Source organism: Molossus molossus, unplaced genomic scaffold (genome assembly GCF_014108415.1).
Source record: "Molossus molossus isolate mMolMol1 unplaced genomic scaffold, mMolMol1.p scaffold_m16_p_5, whole genome shotgun sequence".
Lineage (NCBI taxonomy): Eukaryota > Metazoa > Chordata > Mammalia > Chiroptera > Molossidae > Molossus > Molossus molossus.
Window position 1 is genome coordinate 61,774,682 of NW_023425388.1, and position 26,065 is coordinate 61,800,746.

The 26,065-nt window shown below is 45.1% G+C and overlaps 1 protein-coding gene across 1 annotated transcript in view; it reads left to right on the plus strand.

Annotated features, from left to right (window-relative positions):
- Positions 1–26,065, plus strand: part of ITGB5 (integrin subunit beta 5) — a 126,229-nt gene that overhangs the window by 8,464 nt on the left and 91,700 nt on the right. The window contains exons 2-3 of the mRNA XM_036243683.1: positions 2,907–2,992; positions 18,108–18,312. Of these exons, the coding sequence (XP_036099576.1) occupies positions 2,907–2,992; positions 18,108–18,312 (291 nt within the window). The remainder of the gene's footprint in view (positions 1–2,906; positions 2,993–18,107; positions 18,313–26,065) is intronic.

The following is a 26,065-nucleotide window of genomic DNA, read 5'->3' on the forward strand; positions in this document are numbered from 1 at the left end:
CCACTTGCTGGCCAGCACCCTTTCTGACCTCTCCTTGTAGACTGAGCTTTTTGTGTCAAGTCACTCTTGTTTTTCATGTTTTCACCTATAAAATGAGGAGACTTGATTAGCTCATCTTAAAATATTTTTAGCCCAGCTGGTGTGGCTTAGTGGTTGAGCAATCGACCCATGCACCAAGAGGTCACCAGTTTGATTCCCAGTCAGGGCACATGCCCAGGTTGTGGGCCTGATCCCCAGTGGGGGGCATGCAGGAGGCAGCCAGTCGATGTTTCTCATCGATGTTTCTATCTCTCTCTCCCCCTCCCTTCCTCTCTTTAAAATCAATAAAGAAAAAAAAAAAAGTTTAGCTCCAAGGTTCTGTAGTTCCGTGATTTTATGGAAATAATTTCACATCAAAGCACACGACATGCCACCAGGGCCTGAGTTTGTGTTTGATGAGCAGAGGAGCCCAGGGTGAAAGTCACTTTCATTCTAGATTTGATTACTCCCCCCTCAGTTGTGGTTGGTTTCTGACAGGAAAGGAAATTTGACCAAAGAAATGAAATTGGCATTTTGAAGTGTATCCCACACACATTTTCTTTTTTAAAAGTTTAAGTGCCTATTTAAAAGTCACTTTAGCCCTGGCCAGTTTGGCTCAGCGGTCGAGCGTTGGCCTGTGGACCAGAGAGTCCTGGGTTCGGTTCCCTCTAGGGTCACGTACCAAAAAAAAAAAGTCACTTTAGCCCAGCCCGTGTGGCTTAGTGGATTGAATATTGTGCCATGGACTGAGCGGTCCCAGTTCGATTGCTGGTCAGGGCACATGTGGGGGGCATGCAGGAGGTAGCAGTTGATGTTTCTCTTTCACATTGATGTTTCTATCTCTCTCCTTTCCTCTCTCTGTAAAAAAAAAAAATTCAAACATATTAAAAAAAAAAAAGTCACTGCAAGCAGGAGGCAGGCCAGATTCTAAGATTTTCTTGGTCAGTGTTGGGACTTGGGATGGGCTCTTCCTGCTCAATGAGATTACGCACCGTGATTGGTCCCAGCTTGTTTCCTGTAAAAGTGTGTTCTGAGTCCAGGGCTGTGCCCAGGGGCCCTGCTTCAGCCCTTGCAGTGCGATACTGTCTGAGCAGTGCCATCTCTGTGGGTGTAAGGCAGGGGTCCCAGCAGGATGCTGGCTGGTTGGGGTCTGCAGCTGGTGGAAACAATTGTTTCCACCCTCAAAGCCCCCTTCCCTTTTCCCCAGCAACTCCGGTCCTGCTAGTTTCTCCTTCCTCCTATTCCAGCCACCATTCTTATCCCACCGTGTGGGTCACCCAATTTCTGTGGGTTTTTACTTCTGGTGACAAAGGAGAAGCAGGGACTTAAAATTAGCAAATTAGGGAAATGTTAGAGCTTCACAGTGCCTTACAATAAACGTTATGGTGTTTAGTGGAGATAGGGAACTATTTCCGCCTTCCTATATTTTCTCTTCCACTCTTCCCTTTTTCCTTCCTCCCTTCCCCCCTTCCCTCCCCTCCCGTCCCCTCCCCTGCCCTCCCCTCCCTTCTTTTCTTTTCTTTTTTGTTAATCCTCACCCAAGGATATTTTTCCATTGATTTTTAGATGGAGTGGAAGGGAGGAAAGGAGAGAGGGAGGAAGGGAGGGAGAGAGAGAGAGAGAAAGAGAGAAAGAAACATTCATGTGAGAAAGACACATAGATTGGTACCTCTCACCCTCTCACACTGGGGCCAAGAACTGAACCTGCAACCCAGGTATGTGCCCTTGGCCAGGAATCAAACCGGAGACCCTTTGGTCCTCAGGTTGACTCTAACCACTGCTCCACACCGGCCAGGCTCACCCCCCTTAACTTTCTAAGCCATACTACCTATGGCTGGTAGCCCTGGGTTTTTCTTACTCCATCCATCGTGCCTCCAGGCAACAACCAGGAGAGACCAGTGGGTCTGTTAGTGCTCTGAGGACCAAATAGAGTCATTTTCATTCAGAGATGAACCATCAAATTCTGCTCTTGGTCAAAAGAGCTCTGTTCTGATATTTCAGAGAGGAAGGAGAGCAAAAGGAAGATAAGTTTCACAAGGGATACCTGTACTGCTCATGGGGTGGGGTGGGAGTGGGTAGGAGAGATGGGGGTATTGGGGTGTGGTGGAGTTGGAGTATGAGAAGGAGGTGGGTAGGGAGGTGGGGGGGGGGAAGCAGGGGAGAATGGATTTAACCTCAATACCATTGATGTGATGGGGGGTCGCCTGGGTTTGAAGTAAGTAACTTTTACAGTAAAGCAATTTCCTTCTAATCTTAGTTTCTGAATTTTTTTTTTTTTTTTTAAGTGGGATGGGTTTTGAATTTGATCAAATGCTTTTTCATTGTCTGCTGAGGTGATGATATGGCTTGTGTTACTTGACCTACTAGTAGATGTATTGAATTAATGGATTTCCTTTATTGTAACTCAGCATTGTAGTCCTGGGCTACTTAATTCTCTAAGGGCTGTACAAGCTTCTTTCAGTACACTGGATTTGATACCTCCCAATTTGGGGTTTTCGTTTCTTATGCCTGAGGGAGGTTGTTCTTTTTTCTTTCCTTTTGGTACTTTTTTTTTTGTCTATTTGGCTGACTAATTGAAAAGGGGCCTATTCCCCCCTCAGTGAAGGAGAACCTGCTATGTTATAGGGAAGGGGGTAGAAATCCAAGCAGAAGAAATGGGAATTGCTAACACAGGTGAGCATGCACGCTAGACGCTTCAAAATGTCAGTGTTTAGCTTCAGCCCATGAGCCTTAACCTGCAATTAGCACTGGGGCCTGCACCCTGCAGCCTTGACCCAGACCCTCTGTATACTAAGAGGGTATGACTCCTCCTCCTGTCCCAGTCAAAGGCCTCATCAATAGGGATTATGGCCAGGAACTCATTGGTGCATCTTTATCTTGCTTTGAAGGTCTCAATGAATGCACTCGAGGAAGTGCCACCTCTTGTGAAGAATGTCTGCTAATCCACCCAAAATGTGCCTGGTGCTCCAAAGAGGTATGTGGGCGGCGGAAGGGGAGGAGAGGGGGATGCTGTGGGGGCAGGGAGAGGGTGGGCCGCACCGCAGCACACAAACTGATGGCGCAGAAAATGTGTGTGCAGATTCTGTGAGCTGCCTCTTCCTCTTTTTCTCGGGGCAGTGACAAAAGAAAAGCTTCATTTTTATGACATAAATAAAATTGGGTTTTTAGATCGTGATGAAAGTATTTTCTATTTTAGGGAAACAAGGCCTTCCTTTCCTTTGGGGGGGAACCCGCTATGACTCTTGTATAGATTTCTGCTTTCGAGTTTTCTGCTCAGAGACCTGAGCTTGTGAAGTGAGTAATACACCCATTTTATTGATGAAAAGTTGAGGCTCAGAGAGGTAAAGTGTCTGTCCCAAGTCCACATGATATTCCAAAGCTGGGGTTTGAGTCAGGCTTCTTGGACTTCTGTGTCCGAGCTCTTCCCTGCGTAGGCGACACTGCCTCTTCTGTGTGACTGTCCTAGAATTGTTTGTAGCAGAGAGTGAGACTATAACACAAGGGCTTTGAGAGCAGAATCAATGCAGTAGGTAAACCCTTCACTGACTTGTGTTGAATTAGTGTCTTTGTTATGAATGTTCTTGAAAATCTTTCGCTGGTTCCTTGTGACCTGCGGGACAAATCCAAGTGTCATGGCCACTGCCTGCCTCCCCACCATTGTCCCATGCCCACCCTCAACACTCAACCCAGAGGGGACCACCTGAAGATCTCAGAGAGCCCTGACTGATGGACACCTCCTGGGTTTCCCTGTGCCGCTCCTTCTGAAGGGCCTCTGGCATGCCACACCGTCCCCTGACCAACCCCTCGTCTTCCAGTTTTCAAGAATCAGTTCAAGCCTCATTACTCTATGAAGACTTTCATGGTTTTCCCCTGACACGTCCATTCATCCATCCATCCATCCATCCATCCATCTATCCATCTATCTATCCATCTATCTTTCTGTCCATATTTGATAGGAGAACACAAGCTCTTTCCACCAGAATGCTAGGGCAGGAGTTTTATCCATATTCTTCATTGCTGTATCTCCAGCACCCAGAATGGTACCTGACACACAGTAGTTGCTCAATAAATATCAATTGAAGTTCATTGAACAGCTATTTACTGCGTGTCTGCATGCGCAGGCCATGATCGCGTCCGCCATCCTCTGTATCACTTCAGTAGCACTTACAGCTCTTATTCTGTTCATGTGTTCTCGTGCCTGTTACCAACTCAGTCATCGTCTCCTTGAGAACCCAAACCATTCATCTTACTCATCTGAGCATCCTCAGATCCAGCCAAGAATCTGGCAGGAATTCATCATTGATAAAAGAGGCCCACTGCCCTGGCCGCTTTGGCTCAGCGGTTGGAGTGTTGGCCTGCAGACCAGAGTGTCCCGGGTTCGGATCCCGCTAGGGGCACATGCCAAAAAAAAAAAAAAGAGGCCCACTAAAAAGACATGGAGTTAGAAAACCAAAGCTTAAATATCAGTTTTGCCATGATTTATTCTTAGTTTCTTGATATGTAAAATGAATAGATGTTCCCCACCCTCCAGCAGTATTGGGAGTATAACACGAGAACAGTCCATGAGGGGCTTGTGGGTAGGACTGCTAAGTGACCAACCTCCTAAATGACTGAGTGAGAGTCATCCAGCAAACTGCTGTCCTCGATGGGTTTTTTATAACGAAATGTGGGCAGTGGGATCCCGACACCAGGATTAATTGTCTACTTTAGGTTTCTTCCTTTCTTGTGTCAGTATTGCCATGAGTCTGAGTCCTGATATTGACAGTGAATGACATTATTCCAAGGAGCACACCACTGTCCAGCCCACACTTTGGTTCCTTCTCTAGCCCCTTGGGCTCCCTCTGTGCTTAGAGAGAGCCCCATTCTCGGCTGCAGAACTTCCTACGAGGCCTGCACTGGAATGCAGCTTCCCATCTTCCCCGGGGTTAGCTTTCCCTGGGGCCTGAGTGTGTTTCAGGGAGCTGGGTCTGGAGAGTTCAGGGCCAGCTTTCATCAGTCCCTGCCCCTTCGTGAGACAGAATGAGTGTGGCCTAGTGCCTTCTTAACCATACACCCTGGGACATTATTGAAGAAATAATGTATTTGCTATGATGCATGTGTACTGAGGGCTCATACCGAGTGGACGGCATGAGGGGCCAGGTCCCTAACCAGAGTGTTCTTGTGGCTTCTGATCGGCAGGCTCCGTGTCATTGCATACCACCCGGCATGGATCCCAGCACATTCTCTGTTGGGGTCCCCGGCTCTAGATCCCACAATGACTTCCTTATTTCACTTGAGGAGATGGGGACTCCTTACCTTTAACACCCCTTGTAACCTCACCCCACCTCCCATACCCAATTCGTCCTTCCTTTACTGTGTCCCCCATAGGCCTCGCGTGTGAGTCCCCGCTGTCCTGACACACTCCAGTGCAGCACCACGTGCGGGTCTCTCCACCCAGTTCTGCTGCGTGGCCCGGTCAACCCCGCTCTCTCGTCGGTCTTCTAACATGCCTTACCGGTGGCTTCAGGCTTTAGGACCAGAGTTGCCAGACTCCTATTTCTAGACAAGAATGTGCAGGGGCTTCCTGTCCTCACCTGTCTGCACGGCACACCTCAGCCCGTCCCTTGTCCTTTGGGACCCCTGCTTCTCAGGCAGCTTGAACACTTACGCTGTATGGACTGCATGGCATGAAACACACTGCACACTCAGGCAGCTTTCCATCTATTTTGTCCTTAGTGTTTTTGAAGTGGAAACTCGCCTCTGCTCTAAGATTGGACATTTCACAACCCAGCCAGCTGTGAAGAGGAATGTGCTGGGAAGAATGCCTGTGGGTGCTTTCGGGGCAAGGCCTGGGGGAGCCCACATTTTCCTGTCTAAAACCCAGTCGCGATGAGAGCTGGAGACGTAGGGAGAAAGGGAGCCTGGCTTTGGGGACTGGCAGCATGCTGGAGGCAGGGAGGCCGCTGTGCCTTGCAGGAGGACAGCAGTTGAGGAGATGTGGCAGGCCTGAGGGACCCATGTTCCCTGTGGGACAGAAAGCAGGGTTGGTGGGAGCAGGAGAGGAAGCAAAGGCAGGCAAGGAGGTTTGGGGAAGAAGGGAGGCTGTGGGGTGTGATAGTGAGACACCTTGAGGTGATGTGGCCATGAGCGGTACAGGCTGCTGAGAAACTGGGCAAAGAAGGGCCAGGCTGCCCAGTGGGAGCTACATCCGCAGGAGAACAGGGAGCCTGTGCCGTGTGGATGGGTGGAAATAGGGTCAGTGTGGAAGGCGGCTTGGGGAGGCCTGAGCTGGGGTGAAGGGCCTTTGCCTTGGAGGTGGGTGTGGAGAGGAAGGAATGAAGGACTCCGTAGGACTGGAGGCAGGAATGTGAGGATGGAAGCAAGACAGGCTGACTGGACCTTCTGGGACAGTCTGGTGGCAGGGAAAGTAGAGGAGACATTACCAATATTTTCTTTGAGCTGGGAAAAAAGAAAAAAGTGAACATTTACTCCAGCTCACCAATAAAATATAGATTCTTTGAGAGAACATCTCTTTGTGGTCATGAGAGAGATAATCTTGGCCAGTTATATAGATGTTTTATAAATATTTGTTCAGTGCATCGAGTCAATCGACTGAAAGCTGACAGGGATTTCTCTATCCCCAGGCACTGAGTACACTTGGCGGTGTGTGGCTGGTGCACAGATTTTGCATTGCATCACTTACCTTCTGTCTTCCCTCTTCTCCAAACCCATGAGGGCTCTGCCAAGCCAGGGCTGCAGCCTTGGCATGTCAGAGAGCCTGGCCTCGTCATATCACAGGAGAAAGACCAGCCTTAGGACAGCCAGCTCCCCGCCTGTGCCCACTTCTCTGCTGGGCTTTCTGCCTGTTCACTAGTTTGCTTTTCCCCTCTTCATCCTAGGGATTGGCCTGGCTGCCTCCTTTCCTGCTTGGATTCCTCTTCTCCCAGCGCCTGCAGTTTCAAACAACAAAAAGCTGTCCCCCCACTCCCCCGGAACAACCACCCATGTCTTTTTAGCATTTTAGCCTTTGGCAGGAGTAGGTAGATGGTCTGAAGGTATACTGTAATGACTGGTGTGGCACAGACAGACGAACCTGTATGCGTTGGCCGAGATGCACTGGCGAGATGTGGGACTGCTGTGCTAAGAGCCAGCTGCGCACTGGCCTTGGCTACAGGAAAAGAGATTTTGATTAACAAAGTGTGCAGCCCTGGCCGGTTAGAGCTTTGGCCCGCGGACCAGAGAGTCCCAGGTTGGGTTCCCACTAAGAGCACGTAACTCAGTTGCAGTTTGTCCCCGGCCCCGGCTAGGGTCGTATGGGTGGCAACCAGTTGATGTTTCTCTCTCTCTCTCTTCCCCCCTCCCTCCCTCCCACTCTATCTGAAGATGAATGCAAAAAAAAAAGAGAGAGAAAAGTGTGCAGAGTTACAATGTTACAACAAACAGTAAACCTCAGTATGTGCTCTGGGTAATGGATGGAGGGAGTAGAGGGGCAGATTACAATAAAGTGCAAATGCCAGTGTTGAAACAAATGAAAAGGATCTAAATTTGGAATACCTCCCTTTTCTTTTTGATGTTATTACCATATAGTGACTGAAAGCTGCAAAAGATGTTTCAAGTTTCTGTTCCCATTCTCTTGCTTTTCTTGGTAATTTGGATAATTTGCCTATTGTGCAATGACCCCACGTGGATCCTTTGGAGAGTTGACGGAGGTTCTGGAGACCATCTACGGAGGCTTCCTTCGGGAACTGAAACCTCAGCGCCAAGCATCAGGAGCACCTGCAAGCAGTTGAGCTGTGCCCATCAGAATCAGAAGCCCATCCTGAAGCTAGTTTCCATTTTTCCACGTTGAGATGAAGTGCTGCTCCCCCCACCCCCCCTCTGATACTAATTCAGGGCAGCAAGGAGATACTAAATTCAGAGGGATAGAATCTGTGTGTCCAGTGAGTTTTCTGCTGTGGAATTCAGCAATGACCTTGGCTGAGATGGGGAGAGATGATGCAAAGAATAATGGACTTGGGTCCAAGAAGCTGAGGCCAAAAGAATTTAGACTTTTTGGGTGAACTCAGGCATGCGGGCCTCTGATTCCTCATCCACAGAAGTTAGGGGCTAGCACCAGGCGATGCTTCCCTGGCCCCGTCCCTTGGAACTTGCTTTATTCCCATACCTGGTGGAGGGTCTGGGTGTCAGGTATCTGGGATATGAAGGCTCTTAACCTTCACACATTGGGATGTCATTCATGTGAGGAGGATTTTCTTTTTGTATCCTCACTCGAGGACATTTTTTCATTCAGATAGAGTGGGGGGGGGGGTAGGGAGAGAAACATCAACGAGTAGCTGCCACCCGCACGACCCAACCAGGGCTGGGGACAAACTGCAACCAAGGTACATGCCCTTAGCGGGAACCAAACCCAGGTCTCTCTCTAACCGCTGAGCCAAACCAGCCAGGGCTAGGGTTTTCTTAATCACAAGTCTTCCTTTTCTCCAGGGGTTTATAATTTGGGGCATCTGCTCTCATTGAATTTGGAGCTTGGAATTGCCTCTACACTGTTTATGTATCTGAAAGGTCAGAACCATCACAGTATATGCCCCTGGCCTCTGTGGTTTTGGTTTTTCCTCTTTAAATATGCCCATGTCCTTGTTTAAAATTGACTAGAGAGGGTTTCAAGGGGATAGAGAAGTTCATGAGCTTGTGGGGTGAGCACTCTCTGTCCTTCTCTTGAGCAATGAGAACCAATAGCTAGAAATTAGCTATGGCTGTTTCCAGACTCCGTGCCATGGGGACCTTCAGCCATGGTGGGAGCCCACTGTTGAGGTAGCTGCCTTCCTCTCAAAAGGCTCTTCAGACCGGAGGCCCAGAGGTGCCTCAGCTGTGTCTCGAGACCCTAAAGCTCTGGAACAATGGCAAGGTGTGACATATAGGTCAGGATGTCTCAAAGGCTGTTGAGCACATCATTAAAACCATGAGGCCTGCCCCAAGTAGCAAGAAACTGAACCTGGGGAAACAGGATTTTGACGAACTGATGATAGAGACAAGTGGCACTGAGACCGACCAACTTTGGTACAGAGGCCGTAGTGGGGTACCCCTTACTGTTGTAAAGCTGGAGCTGCTGAGAAGGGGCGGCCTGGACAGTCACATTGCCGACTTGGTTGGCACTTCTGCAGTCATCCTGCAAGTGGCAGATTTAATGTGGTCAATGGTAGTTCTCGCACCGGGAACCAGGTGACAAAGCCGGAGCTCACTGTGCTCCCTGCTGGGGCAGCGAACTTCAGGGAGTCATGTGCAAGGGAGCCCAGGTTTTACCACAACCTTGAAGACTGCTATTAAGGAGAAAGAGGGGGAATGCTGCTACAGTGAGAGGAATGAAGAGGGCTTTGCTCCTAACATCCTGGAGAATCAAGAAGCCCCAGACGTATGACATCAACACTGTAAATGAAGTGGTACTTTCTGAAGGCCTGCTCAGTTTCAAAAGCTACGTTGGAATCCCTTTGTCCAACTTCCAAGACAGTGTTTTCCATTATACTATGGATATAATGTGGCTAAATCTATACTACCAACAATTTTACTTATACAATTTCATATACAAAAGAAAATGTAACCAGGAAAAAGAGGTGTTGTCTTATAGCTACTTTTAATTACTTTATAAAACTGAGAACCTGGCCAGTATCCGATCTTAGACTTCTAGCCTCCAAAATTATAAGACGGTAAGTTTGTCATTTAGTAGTAGTAGTAGTAGTAGTAGTAGTAGTAGTGGAGGAAGAAGAAGAGGAAAAAGAAGAAGAAGAAGCCACCGCCGCCGCCGCCGCCCCAGAGTTCAGTTGGAAAAGCCAGCTACACAAATAAGGTTGTAATTGGCACGAGTGTGGCTGCCTCTGAGTTCTTCAGATCTGGGAAGTCTGACCTGGACTTTGTGTTCCCTGATGATTCCAGCAGGTCCATCTTCCCTGGCCAGCAGACAGCCCTGGACAAGCCCTCTGTCAAGAACTGGTAGTGTCTGTCAAAAAACCCTTTCAGCAGGAGGGCCAGGAAGGTCTACGCAATAGGGGATGATCACGATGACCAACCTGGAAGCGAATGGCTGAGGCTGTGGATGAGGAATCATGCCGCTGCCTCCTACTTAGAGTGAAGCAGATGGGCTCTGTGACCGAGTCTATTTCAGAGTGTAAGCTGCTCGAAGCCAGTGGAGGGACATCAGGAGTTCCTGTTGCTCTGCAGAGACCAAAGATGCTTTCCTTGCCAACCTGGTGGCAGGGATCTGCATGGGACAGGTGTACCTTGCCAATCAGAACAGGGCCAAGGATAGCCAGCTCCTCAAAATTGGAGGAGCTGGCAGCAAGGCCCAGTGTGTGAGCCAGAAGTTCAGAAATCCTCTACCCAAGTAAGGTGGGAGCGGCAAGGCCCTAAGCCCTTCAGCTCTGGGCAGCTAATTAGACCTCTGCTTCAGACAGCTCAAGACAGCAGCCTGAGAGCCACAGGGCCCTCAGGAAGTTACCTCTCTCCCTTTCCCTGTACCTGTGCTATTTTATGGCTTCATTCGAATTGTTACATCAGAGTCAAACATGAACACTTGGAACCCAGTTCTGGAAACCATAACTTTGAGATCGTGTATAATTTTAAGGATAATCATTTTAAGCTAGAATAATCGTGTTTCTCGCCTTGCTCCACAAGTGGCTGGGGAGTCAGTTACACTTATGGTGCAGTCCTGAGGTTTGATGGGCAAGATTTCCAAGGGTTCAACACAGAAAACAAGAAAAATCCAGTTATAAAAACACACAAAAAATAAAAAAAGAGGCCCAGAACAACACATCTGGTTTTACTTATGTAAAAAATATACAAAGTCTTTTTTCTTGACTTCTTGGTGTTAAATCTTGCAGACTCGAACAGACATTGACTAGCCTCGGGGCATCCTAGACCATGCCAAAGGGTGAGTCCCAAGTCCCTCTGCATGCTTGCGCCTCTGCCAGCAGTCTGGCCATCGCCGCAGACCAGGGACACTCAGCCCACCCGAGGCTTCCGGGCAGAGTGTCCCGGAGGGGAGAGGTGATCAGCGCCCTGACTCCTCCAGCCTTTACGAGGATTATCCAGATCAGCACTGACATCTAACCAGCTGGAAGAGGTCATCTTAGTTTTCACATCTATTGGTGAAAGGGCATTCAGAAAGAATCCTGGGTTTGCTTTGCCATTAAAAATTTTCATTATTGGAAAATGATCAATACTTACTGTCACCATATCTTAAAACAAAGTATATTATTTTATTTTAAAGTTAATGGCCCAGCCCTGGCCAGTTTGGCTCAGTGGTTAGAGCGTCGGCCTGCGGTCTGGAGAGACCTGGGTTCGGTTCCCGCTAAGGGCACGTACTTCGGTTGCAGTTTGTCCCCGGCCCTGGTTGGTCGTGCGGGTGGGAGCCACTCGATGTGTCCCTTCACGTCGATGTTTCTCTCTCTCTCTCCCTTCCACTCTATCTGTACAAAAACGGAAAAATATCCTCGGGTGAGGATAAAAAATAAATAAAATAAAGTTAATGGCCCAAACTCTTGGTGCCCACATTAGGTTGGTTCATCCTGATGCCCCACTTCTCAATTCAGCTTAAGAAAATAAACATTTTTCTTATCAATGTGGCTTTATTGTTCAAACAGCAATAAAGATAAAAAAAAAAAATAACCATTTTACTTTCTCTGTTCTAATACCTCAACTGTCTTCATTCTAAAGTTTTCCTTTTGAATCCTATGCAGATACAATTATATTTTCTGATTTTTTTCTTAGTATGAATGTTTTAAAATTTCTTTTTTTTTTTTTTTTTATCCTCACCTGAGGACATTTTTCCATTTTTTGTTCAGGTAGAGTGGGAGGGAGAGAGAGGAACAGAGAGAGAGAGAGAGAAACATCGATGTGAAAGGAACACATCGAGTGGCTGCCACCCGCACAACCGACCAGGGCCGGGGACAAACTGCAACCGAGGTACGCGCCCTTAGCGGGAACCGAACCCGGGTCTCTCAGGACCGCAGGCCGACGCTCTAACCGCTGAGCCAAACCGGCCAGGGCGAATGTTTTAAAATTTCTACCTAGTCTTTATAATCATTGGTAATGGCCATGTCATCTGTTGAGGTGATAATACCATATTTTTCTTATGGTCTAGGGGTTTAGGTTTACAAATTAATGAGATTATGCTGTTCTAAATAACACTGCAGTATGTATCTTATAGAGTTTCCCGTTCCTTTTGATTATTTTCTTGTGGTAAATTCCTAGGAGTGGACCTCTAGGTCGGAGGATGTAATGTATATTGTGACATAGTTCTCTTAGCCAGATAGATGGGTGGACAGTTCAGAAGTTAACCCTTGATTGCCTGAGCGATGACTAACTTGGACACTTCTATCTGTCAAAAAAGTTTAGTTACACAACTTTTGACCATTTCATTTACTCTCCCTATCTAATCACATAGACATCTAGACACATTTATTTTTATTTTTATTGTTGAAGGTATTATGGATGTCCCCCTTTTTTCCCCATTGACCCCCCACTCCACGCCTGCTTTCCCCAACCTAATGTCCTTGTCCATTGGTTGTGCATATATGCATATAAGTTCTTTGGTTTATCTCTTCCCACCCCTCCCATTCCCCACCCCTCTGAGGTGTGTTAGTCTGTTCCCCACTTCCATGACTCTGGATCTCTTTTGGTCAACAGCTTATTTTGTTCATTTTGTTTCATAAATAAGTGAAATCATGTGGTACTTGTCTTTCTCTGACTGGCTTATTTCGCTTAGGATACTTTCCAGGTCCCTTCATGTCGTCTCAAAGGATAAGAGATCTTTCTTTCTTACAGCTGCATAGTACTCCATTGTGTATATGTACCACTGCTTTTTTATCCATTCGTCTACTGATGGACACTTGGGCTTAGCTATTGTAAATAGTGCTGCTATGAACATAGGGATACATATATTCTTCCTGATTGGTGTTTCAGGCTTCTTAGGGTATATTCCTAGAAGTGGGATCACTGGGTCAAATGGAAGTTCAATTTTTAATTTTTTGAGGTAACACCATATTGTTTTCCATAGTGGCTGCACCAGTCTGCATTCCCACCAGCAGTGTACTAGAGTCCCCTTTTCTCCACACCCTCGCCAACACTTGTTGTTTGATGATTTGTTGATGGCAGCCATTCTAACAGGTATGAGGTGATACCTCATTGTTGTTTTAATTTGCATCTCTCTGATGATTAGTGATGTTTAGCATTTCTTCATATGTCTTTTGGCCATTTGTATGTCCTGTTTGGAGAGGTGTCTATTCAGCTCCTCTGCCCATTTTTTAATTAGGTTCTTTGTCTTCCTTTTGTTGAGTTGTATGAATACTCTATATATTTTGGAAATTAACCCCTTATCTGATATATTATTGGCAATGATGGGTTGCCAATACAGTGGGTTGTCTTTCCATTTTGATGATTGTTTCTTTTGCTGTGCAGAAGCTTTTTAGTTTGATGTAGTCCCATGTGTTCATTTTTTCCTTTGTTTCTGTTGCCTTAGGTGATGTATCAGTGAAAACTCTGCTGCGTGTGATGTCCGAAATTTTGATGCCTACATTTTCTTCTAGAATTTTTATGGATTCATGGGTCACATTTAAGTCTTTTATCCATTTTGAGTTTATTTTTGTGTATGGTGTCAGTTGATGGTCTAGTTTCATTTTTTTTGCATGTAGCTGTCCAATTTTCCCAATACCATTTATTAAAGAGGCTGTCTTTACTCCACTGTATGCTCTTGCCACCTTTGTCAAATATTAATTGAGCATATTGCCTTGGGTCCATTTCTGGGTTCTCAGTTCTGTTCTACTGGTCTATATACCTGTTCTTGTGCCAGTACCAGGCTGTTTTGATTATAGTCGCTTTGTAGTATAACCTGATATCTGGTATTGTGATCCCACCTACTTTCTCCTTCTTTTTCAAAATTGCTGAGGCTATTCGGGGTCTTTTTTGGTTCCATATGAAGTTTTGAAGTATTTGTTCTAGTTCTGTGAAATATGTCGTTGGTATTTTGATGGGGATTGCATTGAATCTGTAGATTGCTTTGGGTAGTATGGACATTTTAATGATGTTAATTCTTCCAATCCATGAACAAGGTATGTGCTTCCACTTTTTTATATCTTCCTCTATTTCTTTTTTTCAATGTCCTGTAGTTTTCTGCAAATAGGTCCCTTACTTCTTTGGTTAAGTTTATTCCTAGGTATCTTAATTTTTTTGCTGCAATGGTAAATGAAATTGTTTTTTCAGTTTCTCTTTCTGTGAGTTCATCATTGGTGTATAAGAGTGCTGTCGATTTCTTCATGTTAATTTTGTATCCTACTACTTTTCCAAATTTATTTATTAAGTCTAGTAGATTTTTGATGGAGTCTTTAAGGTTTTCTATGTGTAATATCATGTCATCTGCAAATAATGACAGTTTCACTTCCTCCTTTCCAATTTGGATCTCTTTTATTTTTTCTTCATGTCTGATTGCTGTGGCTAAGACTTCCAGTACTATGTTAAATAAGAGTGGCGAAAGTGGACATCCCTGTCTTGTTCCTGTTCTTAATGGAAATGTTTTTAGTTTCTGCCCATTGAGTATGATGTTGATTATAGGTCTTTCATATATGGCCTTTATTATGTCGAGATATGATCCCTCTATTCCCACATTGCTGAGCATTTTTATCAGAAATGGATGCTGGATTTTGTCGAATGCTTTTTCAGCATCGATTGATATGATCATGTGGTTTTTATTCTTTATTTTGTTTATCTGGTGTATCACATTTATTGATTTGTGAATATTGTAACAGTCTTGCCTCCCTGGAATGAATCCTGCTTGGTCATGGTGAATAATTTTTTTGATATATTGCTGGATCCGATTTGCTAGTATTTGGTCAGGATTTTGGCATCTATGTTCATCAGGGATATTGGCCTGTAGTTTTCTTTCTTTGTAGTGTCTTTTTCTGGTTTTGGAATTAGAATGATGCTGGCCTCATAGAACGAGTTTGGAAGTCTTCCTTCTTGAATTTTTTGAAATAGTTTGAGAAGAATGGGTGTTAGTTCTTTTTTGAATGTTCGGTAAAACTCCCCCATGAAGCCATCCGGGCCTGAGCTTTTGTTTGCTGGGAGAGTCTTGATTACCTCTTTAATTTCCTTAGTTGTTATTGGTCTGTTCAAGTTTTCTATCTCTTCCCAGTCCAGTTTTGGGAGACTGTGCGTTTCTAGAAATTTGTCCATTTCGCTTAGATTGTAGAATTTGTTGCCGTATAGTTGTTCATAGTAGCTGTTAACAATCTTTTGTATTTCTGTTGTTACTTCTCCTCTTTCATTTCTGATTTTGTGTATTTGGGTTCTCTCTCTCTGTTTCTTGGTGAGTCTAGCTAAGGGTCCATCAATCTTGTTTATCTTTTTGAAAAACCAGCTCTTTGTTTCATTGATCCTTTGAATTGTTTTTTTGGTCTCCATGTCATTTATTTCTGCTCTGATCTTTACTATTTCCTTCCTTCTACTTGCTCTGTGGTTTTCTTTTTGTTTGCTTTCTAATTCTTTAAGTTGTGAGGTTAGACAGTCAATTAGAAATTTTTCTTGTTTCTTGAAATAGGCCTGTAGTGCTATGAACTTACCTCTCAGAACTGCTTTTGCCGCATCCCATAGATTTTGTGTTGTGTGTTCATTTTCATTGGATTCCAGGAAGTTTTTAATTTCTTCCTTGATCTCCTCGGTAACCCATTCATTGTTTAATGACATGCTATTTAGCCTCCATGTGTTCAAATGTCTTTGCATGTTCTTGTTGCTAGTGATTTCTAGTTTCATGCCATTGTGATCTGAGAAAATGCTTGATATGATTTCAGTCTTTTTAGAGATTTAGTTTGTGTCCTAACATGTGGCCTATCTTTGAGAATGTCCCATGTGCACTTGAGAAGAATGTGAATGCTGTAGTTTTGGGGTGTAATTCTCTGTAGATATCTATTAAATCCATTTGGTCTAGTGCTTCATTTAGAGTCTCTGTTTCCTTGCTAATTTTTTGTCTAGAGGATCTATCCAGTGGTGTCAACAGGGTGTTGAAGACCCCTGCTATGATTGTATTGCTGTTGATTTCTCCTTGGAAGTCCTCCAGAAGATTTTTAATATATTTTGGTGCTCCTATATTGGGTGCATATATGTTTATCAAGGTTATATCTTCCTGTTGGATAGATCTTTTCAATATTATGTAGTGGCCTTCTTTGTCTCTAGTTATGGCCCTCATTTTGAAATCTATTTTATCAGATATGCGTATTGCTACCCCAGCTTTTTTTGCTTTGCATTTGCATGGAAAATTTTTTTCCATCCCTTCACTTTCAACCTATGTGAGTCTTTTGTTGTGAGGTGGGTCTCTTGTATACAACATATAGATGAGTCATGCTTTCCTATCCAATCAGCTGCTCTGTGTCTTTTTATCAGAACATTCAGTCTATTTACATTTAAGGTGATTATTGATATGTTCTTGTTTATTGCCATTTTTGTTTAGTGTGGTTATATTTTTCTTCCTATTTGTTCTACTAATTACAGCTGTCCTTTTAACATTTCTTGCAGTGCTGGTTTGGTGCTAATGTATTCCCTTAGCCTTTTTTTTTTTTGTCTGGGAAGCTCTTTATTTGACCTTCTATTTTGAATGATAACCTTGCTGGGTAGAGTAGTCTTGGATTCAGATCCTTGTTTTTCATGACCTTGATTACCTCATGCCATTCCCTTCTGGCCTGTAGTGTTTCTTGTGAGAACCCAGCTGAGAGCCTTATGGGGTTTCCTTTGTAGGTATCCTGTTGCTTTTCTCTTGCTGCTTTTAGGATTCTCTCTTTGTCTTTAATTTTTGGCATTTTAATTACTATGTGTCTTGGTGTGGGCCAGTTTGGATTCTTCTTACTTGGGGCTCTCTGTACTTCTTGAACTTTAATGCCTGCCTTCTTTCTTCACCAAATTAGGGAAGTTTTCTGTCATTATTTCTTTGAATATATTCTCTGACCCTTGTTCATTTTCTTCTTCTTCGGGTACTCCTATGATGTGAATATTATTACGTTTCCAGTTGTCCCACAGTTCTCTTAAGCTGTCTTCCTGTTTTTTAATCGTTTTTTCCTTTTGGTTTTCTGATTGGTTGATTTTTTTCTACCCTGTCTTCTAATTCACTAATATGGTCCTCAGCTTCCTCTACTCTGCTTTTTAGACCTTCCAATGTGTTTTTAATTTCTGATACATCATTTTTTATCTCTTTTTGGTGGTTTTTAATTTTCAATTGGTTTATTTTCATCATCTCTATGTCCTTACTCATGTTGTTGAGATTCCTCAAGATCATGGCTCTGAATTCTAGCTCTGTTAACTTGCCTAACTGCTCCACATTGATCTCATCTTCAGTGGAGGTCTCTTGTTCTTTCATTTGGCTTCTGTTTCTGTGTTTCACCATTTTGGCTATCACAGTGGGCTTTGGAGCCTGTCAAGTTTTCCCTGTGGGTGTTGGTGTTCTGCTGTTTGTGGCTCCCTCTCCTGGGTTTAGATGAGTGAGGGAGGACCCACGTTAAACACCACTGTCAAGTCTTACTTTCCTGGTTAAAGTCTAGACACACTTTTTAAAGGAGCATTTTGACCATTAAAATAACCATGAAACATGTCTGGCAGTTGTGGCTCAGTGGTTGAGCATCGACCCATGCACCAAGAGGTCACCAATTCGATTCCCGGTCAAGACACATGTCCAGGTTGTGGGCCAAATCCCCAGTAGGGAGCATGCAGGAGGCAGCCAATCAGCGTTCTCTCTCATCGATGTTTCTCTCTCTTTCTCCCTCACACTTCCTCTCTCTCTAATATCAATACAGGAAAAAAAAACAACAAAAAACTTTATAATAATAATAAAAAAAAGCCATGAAACCAAACATTTTTGTTATGTATTTACAGTTTACAAAATGTTTTCATATCCAGCCCCTCAATCCTCCTAATACTTGGTGAGGCATTTGGGATACGGATGACAGTTTCTCCATTTTCACACAATGGAGATGGAATGTAGAGGGTTCAAGGTCAGCCAGATGGTGATGGCCCTACAACCTGAGGTGTTCTGGAGAGGCATTCTGACCACCTTCTGCTCTTCTTTGTTTCTTTTTGCCCAGAACTTCGGCAGCCTGCGGTCGGTCACCTCCCGGTGTGACTTGAGGGCAAACCTGGTCAGAAATGGCTGCGGAGGCGAGTTTGAGAGCCCGGCCAGCGTTACCGAGGTTCTGCGGAGCCTGCCTCTCAGCAGCAAGGGCTCCAGCTACGTGGGCGCCGACGTCATTCAGATGACGCCGCAGGAGATCGCTGTGAACCTGCGGCCTGGTGAGTGCCTTGAGGTGGGACACATTCACAGTGGAGAAATGAGCCAGGGCAGGCTGAGGGCCAGAGCCCGGCCAGTGGCATACAGGGCCCCTGTGGAAGGACCGAATATCTTTGCTATTTTTCAAATTGTGCTAAAATATTTGTAACATAAAATGTATCACTTTATCCATTTTTAACTGTGTAGCTGGATGGCGTTTAGCACACTCACAGTTGTGCCGCCGTCACCACCGTCCGTCTCCAGCGCTGCACGGAGATGCTGACTCCTCGTTCCTCTGCCGCCAGCCTCTGGCGAGCACCGTTCCACTCTCTGCCTCTGAGCTTCACTGCTCTAGGTCCCTCAGATAAGTGGAATCTCACAGCGTTTGTCCTTTTGTGTCTGACTTATTTCACTTGACATAATGTCTTCAGGGTTCATCCATGCTGTAGCACGAGTCAGAATTTCCTTTTTTCAGACTGGAGTATGTTCCATTGTGTGTATACACTGTATTTTATTTCTCCATTCATCCATCAATGGACACTTGGGTTGTTTCCACCTTTTCAATACTGTGAATAATGCTATTGGATTTTAAATCCTCACCTGAGGATATTTCTTCATTTATTTTCAGACGGGGTGGGAGGTGGGGGGGGTGGAAACATTGATGTCAGAAGGACACATCGATTGGCTGCCTCCCTCACAATCCCAACCAGGGCCGGGCACCGAATCACAAATGAGGTACGTGCCCTTGACCTGAATAGAATCCTCAACTCTTCAGTCCTTATGCCAATGCTCTAACCGCGGAACCAAACCAGCCAGGGCACGTTACTATATTTTATGGAGGATATAGTTAATGCAAGTTTCTCAGGGAAAGGGCTACTTCCCAGGAAAAGCAGTTTTTCCTGTCAGCAAATTCCACTGGAATCAGTGGCGTTCTAAAGGGACAAACTCTTAGAGTAGGAACGTTTTGTTTTATGGCCCCTGAGCCTCCGCAGGCCCTAGAGTTGATTGTGATGTAAGGAAACGGACAGATATGCACACCAGCCATGTACTAATTACTTGACCTGCCCTAAAGTAACCAATATCATTTTGTGCACGAGGAACAACCTGCTCCAGTTCTCCTGGTTAGAAGTGATGAATCTGATGCAGTCCCAGGCCTGGTGACCGCAGAACTCACAGTTGTTTTCAGTTCACCACTTTTGTTGCTCAGTGTTATACATATGCGAACGCTCGGGTGTCAAAAGATGGGTGTGCACATGGCTAAATTAGGAAGCGTCACATTGTTGAGAGAAGGCAGCTTTGTTCTAAGTTCCACTGATGTGTAGCCTTTTCTTCTGTACCATTGTCTAGGAAACTGTTGGCAGCCACTGTTTCTAGATGGCTTATTTATATTCCAGGGCAGCTTAGCACAGTGAAAATACCACGGCTCTGGTTGGCCGTTCTGGGTTCTGGCGCTGGCTCTGACCCCAGCTCATTCCTCACAGCTAAGTTCAGAGGCCTAAATGAGGCTTTAAAAAAAATTTTCTCATCTAAGGATACTTGTCCATTTATCTTCAGATAAAGTTGGGGGGAGGGACAGAGAGAGAAAGAAAGGAAACATCAATGGAGAGGGACATATCAATTGGTTGCCTCATGCAGGACCCCAACCAGGGTCAGGGACCAAACCACAACTGAGGTACATGCCCTTGACTGGAATCGAACCTGCATCTCTTTGGTCAGCAGGTTCGATTGGTTGCCTCCCACACAACCCCAACCAGGGCCAGGGACTGAATCCCGAACTGCAACTGAAGTACGTGCTCTTGACCGAAATCAAACCTGTGACTCCGGTCTGCAGGCTGACACTCCAACGGCTGAGCCAAACCCGCCAGGGCTAAAATTATTTTTAAAGAGTAATGGCCAGAGATGTAGATTCTGGAATCAGCCAGACACAGGTTTGACTGGGGATTCTCAGTGTCTCAGAAGTGGATTTAGCACAGCTCTGCACATTTTAAGTACTCAACAATGCTTCTTGTTTTGTTAGACAGAGCTCTGAGTCATCGTATATTTGAGAAATGTTTTATTTGCCTATTGAGTTATCTTGGAAATAAGAAATGAAAGAAGGATGTAAGTGACCCTGCTGGATAGAAACTACTGGACGGCTCAGGGATTAGAGCCGGGATTAGCTGAAGTTGCTATTTTTATAAGTCGTCTAATTATGAGTGACACGTAGCCATTTTGTTTGGTGAGACGTCAAGTTGAGACATGAAAAGACCTCATCCTGTGTATAGACTGGATCAGGGTCAAGGGCTTTGACCTGGAAGGGAGGTAGGAGTTGTGGTAGACCACTGAGATATTGGAACATTGTGTAGGATGAGAATGGTTACTAATTAAGGTAAATGATGCATCTTCCTTTTTATTCTAACAACAGTTTAACAGTAACTTAAAGGAGATTTTTAAAAGATCCATTTTGCCCTGGCCGGTTTGGCTCAGCGGTTAGAGCGTCGGCCTGCAGTCCGGAGAGACCAGGGTTCGGTTCCCGCTAAGGGCACATACTTCGGTTGCAGTTTGTCCCCGGCCCTGGTTGGTCGTGCGGGTGGCAGCCACTCGATGTGTCCCTTCACGTCTATGTTTCTCTCTCTCTCTCCCTTCCTCTCTCTCTCCCTCCCACTCGATCTGTACAAAAAAAAAAAAAAAAAAAAGGAAAATATCCTCGGGTGAGGATAAAAAAAAAAAAAAAAAAGATCCATTTTGCCTGGCTGGTGTGGCTCAGTGGTTGAGCATCGACCCATGCACCAAGAGGTCACCAGTTCGATTCCTCGTCAGGGCACATGCCCAGATTGTGGGCCAAATCCCCAGTGGGGGACATGTAGGAGGTAGCCAGTCAATGTTCTCTCTCATCGATGTTTCTCTCTCTCTCTCCCTCTCCCTTCCTCTCTCTCTCAAATCAATAAAGAAAAAAAAAAAATTAAAAAAAGATCCACTTTAACACAATATTATTTTTCATTTTCACTAGATCCTGTCTTAATTCATGTGTTCATATTTTTCATATACTTATACTGTATATATAATTGCGTATAGCTTTTACTGAATAATCTTTAAAAACAGGGACCAAAATTTATACCTTCAAAAGAGTTTCTAGTTTCAGGGTCATCACTGACAGAGGTCTTTTTTTCCTACTTATTATTATTATTTTTTTGGTACGTGCCCCTAGCAGGAACCGAACACAGGACTCTCTGGTCCGTTGAGCCAAACCGGCCAGGGCTGACAGAGGTTTTTATATTTTTGGAACTCCTCATCTAGAATTCCTCTCAGAGTCTATGCTATGGTATTCTCTAAGAAATACCCTTCAGAGTGGCACATTCTTATTCTTTAAAAAGAAAATTAAAAAAAAAATTATTTTAGAGAGGGAGGAAAGAAGAGAGAGAGACGTCCATTGACTGCTTCCTATTCGCCCCTGACCAGGGATTAAACTTATAACCTAGGTATATGCCTGACTGGGAATTGAACCCACAACCTTTGAGTGCACAGGACGATACTCCAACCAACAGCAACACCAGCCAGGGTGGCAAATTCTTTTCCTTTAGGGAGTAGATTTAATTTAGGAAAGAGTTGGAGGTCACACAAAACCAGAGATGTCACAGTTTTAATTCCAGTGTTTTAAATCAGGATTGAGGTGTAACTACAAGGTGGAGAAAATTATTGTTTGGTTTGACTTATCACCTGGCTTTTAAAACAGCCCCAAATAGGACCTAAAGAAGTGATGAGAGTGAGGGCAGCCTCCTTGGGCAAAGTTCTCCTAGCATTAAATTTATGCACAACACTTATTTATACATGAAGCTCAGTTAAAGAAAAAAAAATTGTCTTGCTCTCCCTGGCCGGTTTGGCTCAGTGAATAGAGCATTGGCCTGCAGACCAAAGAGTCCTGGGTTCGATTCCAGCCAAAGGCATGTACCTTGGTTGCATTTCGTCCCTGGCCCCGGTTGGGGTCGTGCAGGTAGCAAGCAATCGATGTGTCTCTCTCATATTGATGTTTCTCTCTGTCTCTCCCTCCCTCCCTCCCACTGTGTCTGAAGATAAATGTAAAAATATCCTCAGGTGAGGATTAAAAAAAATAATGGTCTTGCTTGGTGTAGTCACATCTCCTGCTAAGCATTATGATACAATTTCTGGTATTGTAAAGAAAATGGAAAAATGATCCTATGTTTATACAAAATCATGTTGTGGGTGCTGTGTGCAGCTCTGGTCCTGTGGAAAGTTTAGCAATGGAGAGCCCCTTGCTGGGAGGTCAAGGTGATGCAGGGGCTAGCTGCCCAGAGAAGACACCCTCATTGTGAGGATGTTTCAGTCTGTAGAGATGAAGACTAGGGGCAGATCTGATGGAAATACGAATTCTTAAAGGTCTAGAACCTTGTGAATATGTTTCTCAAATATAAAACTTGAAGCCGATGATGCCTCCTAACATTTTGAAAATGTTAATATTTAAAGAGAGATACAGGCAAACCCTGGATGTTTATTTTTTTGGGGAAAAGAGACAATGGGATGTTGCAGTTAGCAACATTTTCCGTTTACCAAGCGCAACGACCCTGATACCGTGAAGGAGGTCAGCTGTGCAGTGATTGCTTTTTCCATTGTGCTTCAATATCCTCCTTGCCCTGCCCCCACACCTCATAATAGATGTTTGCTGGATGAAATGTAACATTTTGCCAGCCTTGTACAGACTAGCCAAGGACAAGCCTCAGCATAATATGAAAGACTTCACCAAGGCAAAATTATTGTTCCAGGAGAGGCCTACAAAAAAAGACAAACATGTCCCTTTATTCAAGCAGGATTTTTTTATTTATTTATTTTCTTTATTGATATTAGAGAGAGAAAGGGAGAGGGAGAGAGACAGAGAAATATTGATGAGAGAGAACATCGATTGGCTACCTCCTGCATGCCCCCCACTGGGAATCAGGCCCACAGCCTGGGCATGTGCCCTGACCGGGAATCAAACTGGCAACCTCTTGGTGTGTGGGTTGATGCTCAACCACTGAGCCACACTGGCCAGGCTCAAGCAGGAGTTTTTTGTTTTGTTTTTATTTTCTTTTTAAATTGAGATATAATTCACATACCATAAAAGTCACCATTTTAAAGTGTACAATTTAGTGGTATGCAGGATATTTGCAAAGTTGCACAACCGTCTCCACAGCCGAATTTCAGAACATTTTCACGGCTCCAGAAAGAAGCCCTGGACCCATCAGCCACCTCTCCTTATCCTCTCCCTGCTCACCTCATTCAGCCTCGGATGACTGCTAATCTGTCTTCTCTCTCTGCGGGTACTTATGTTGGACATTTTATTTAAATCAGATAATATGTGGCCTTTTGTGTCTGACATCTGTCACTTAGTAAAACATTTTCAAGGTTCATCCGTGTTATAGCACATATCAGGACCGCATTCATTTTTATGGCCAAATAATATTCCGCTGTGTATAAGTAGATATACCACATTCTAGTTGATGACTCATTGGGCCGATTCTACTTTGGGGCAAGTATGGCTAATGCTGCTGTGAGCATTCGTGTACGAGTTTCTGCGTGGACATATGTTTTCAGTGATCTTGAGTGTGTAGTGAGGAGTAGCGTTGCTGGCCGTGTGGTGGTTCTGTTGAACTTTCTGAGGCACTGCCAAACTTCAGGCAGGATTTTGTATAAACACAGGATCATGTTTTCCATTTCGTTCTCAGTCCTGAAAATGTCAGGATAACAGTTTTAAAAAGGCCTTAACAAGGGACATAAAATCCTTAAGGAAGGACATAAACTTTAGAAGAAAGTTTATTGAAATGGTAAGAAGCTCGAGGTGGAGCAGTTGGGCAGGGTTTACTTAAGTCATTATTGGCCTCAATCCCTTAGCCTCTCAGAAGTGACCCTTGATTGGGGAGGGTTTTTGCTTTTGTTTTTAATTTAAAACTTTTTATTTTGAAATAATTTTAGATTCACAGGAAGTTGCAAAAATAGTAGAGAGTTCCTGAATACCCTTCTCAGCTTTTCCCAAGGATACCATGTGACATAACCAGAGTATGTTGTCAAAGCCAGGATATTGGCACTGACCCCATGCTGTTTACTAAACTGGGTGACGGGCTGCTTTGATAGGGGTTTCCTGTCAGCTACTTGTCTGTGTTGCTTCGGAGGTGCCAGTTACCTGACTGAGGTATTGCTTCTGCCGCCCAGAGTGACAATGCACACACTTCAAAAGACCTGATGCAGGATGGGTGAGAGTTTGCTGTGGACTGAATGTTTGTGTCCCCCCAACATTCATAAATTGAAATCCTAACCCTAGTGCGATGGCATTGGGGGCTGGGGCCGTTGAGAGGTGGTTAGGTCATGAGGGTAGAGCCCTCATGAATGCAGTTAGTGCTATAATAATAAAAACAAGGGCCCCTTTTACCACGTGAGGACATAGCAAGAGGTCGACAGTCTGTAACTGGACGAGCGCTCTCACCAGAACTCGGCTGTGCTGCCCTGGACCTCCAGCCTTTATCACCGGGACAACGACATTTCTGCTGTTTGTAAGCCGCCCGCTCTGTGGCACCTGTTACAGCAGCCCCAACTGTCCAAGACAGGGCTATTTTCAAGGAACCTGGGAATGCTGAGCCCGAGTGCTTGGGGGAGGACACTGGGGGCCAACCATGGTTCCATCTGTCCCAAGTCAGGGGGCGGGGGTGCAGCAAAGCGGCCTTGTTGCAGACCAGTGAGGCGACTCCTCGGCTGTGGGTCTGGATTTCATTCTGGGGTGCTCCAATCTGCTGCGGCCGTGAACAGAACTCAAGGGTGCACTAGAGCCCTGATTCCCCGTTCAGCTCCATTCCTGTTGTAATATAGTGGATTTTTTGGGTTCCTTTCTTTTCGTTTCTAGCAAAGAAGGGAAATTCTGGGGCATCAGACGTTGTTGACGTTTATCTGGGGATAAACATGTTTATCTGTTGAGGTGCTGCTTTGCCTTAACATAGTGATCTTAAAAGAACTGCAGGTTGTTGCTGGAGCTCTCTCCCTTCGCCACAGAAATGTCTGTCATCTCCTACATGTACCCAAGAAAAAGCTAGCTTTTCGCTTTTTACTGGAGGGCAGAGAGAAGAAAGCTTTAAAAAAAAGTCCGTTTCAGGTGGAATGCAAGTTGATACCTGAGGATGGTGGGGGGACCTCTAGTTAGGAGCTGAGCAGTGTCAGGAAGTCTGTGCAAAACACCCTTGGAGCCGGCTGCTTGGGAAACAGGAAAAACCAGGACACCAGCGGGCTGCTTGCAGGAGTAGACTCATCCTCACACTGCTCAGCTCCTAACTAGAGGTCCCCCCACCATCCTCAGGTATCAACTTGCATTCCCCCTGAAATGGACTTTTTTCAAGGCTTTTTTCTCTCTGCCCTCCAGTAAAAAGCGAAAAGCTAGCTTTTTCTTGGGTACGTGTAGGAGATGACAGACATTTCTGTGGTGAAGGGAGAGAGCTCCAAGGTGAGAACTTTTCTTTTAAGTTTGCTTTATCCTGTTTCTCTGATCTTGCTGCTGGCCCCGAGGCAGGAAGGATGTGGAATGTCCCCAGAGAGAAGGGGTGCAGCCACACAGGGAGGCAGCCCATGGGGTCTTATGTGGAGAAGAGGGGGAGGGGCTGTGTGGGCCAGGATGGTGTCACCAGAGACAGGCACAGACCCAGCACCCACAGGAGAGGTGAGAAGGCCTCCGCACCCTGCCGGACGCAGGGGAGGTGGTGCCTGGTTTGGAGCCGCAGACGGTGCGGGATGGGTGGCTGGAGGTGTGGCTGGAACATGGCTGAG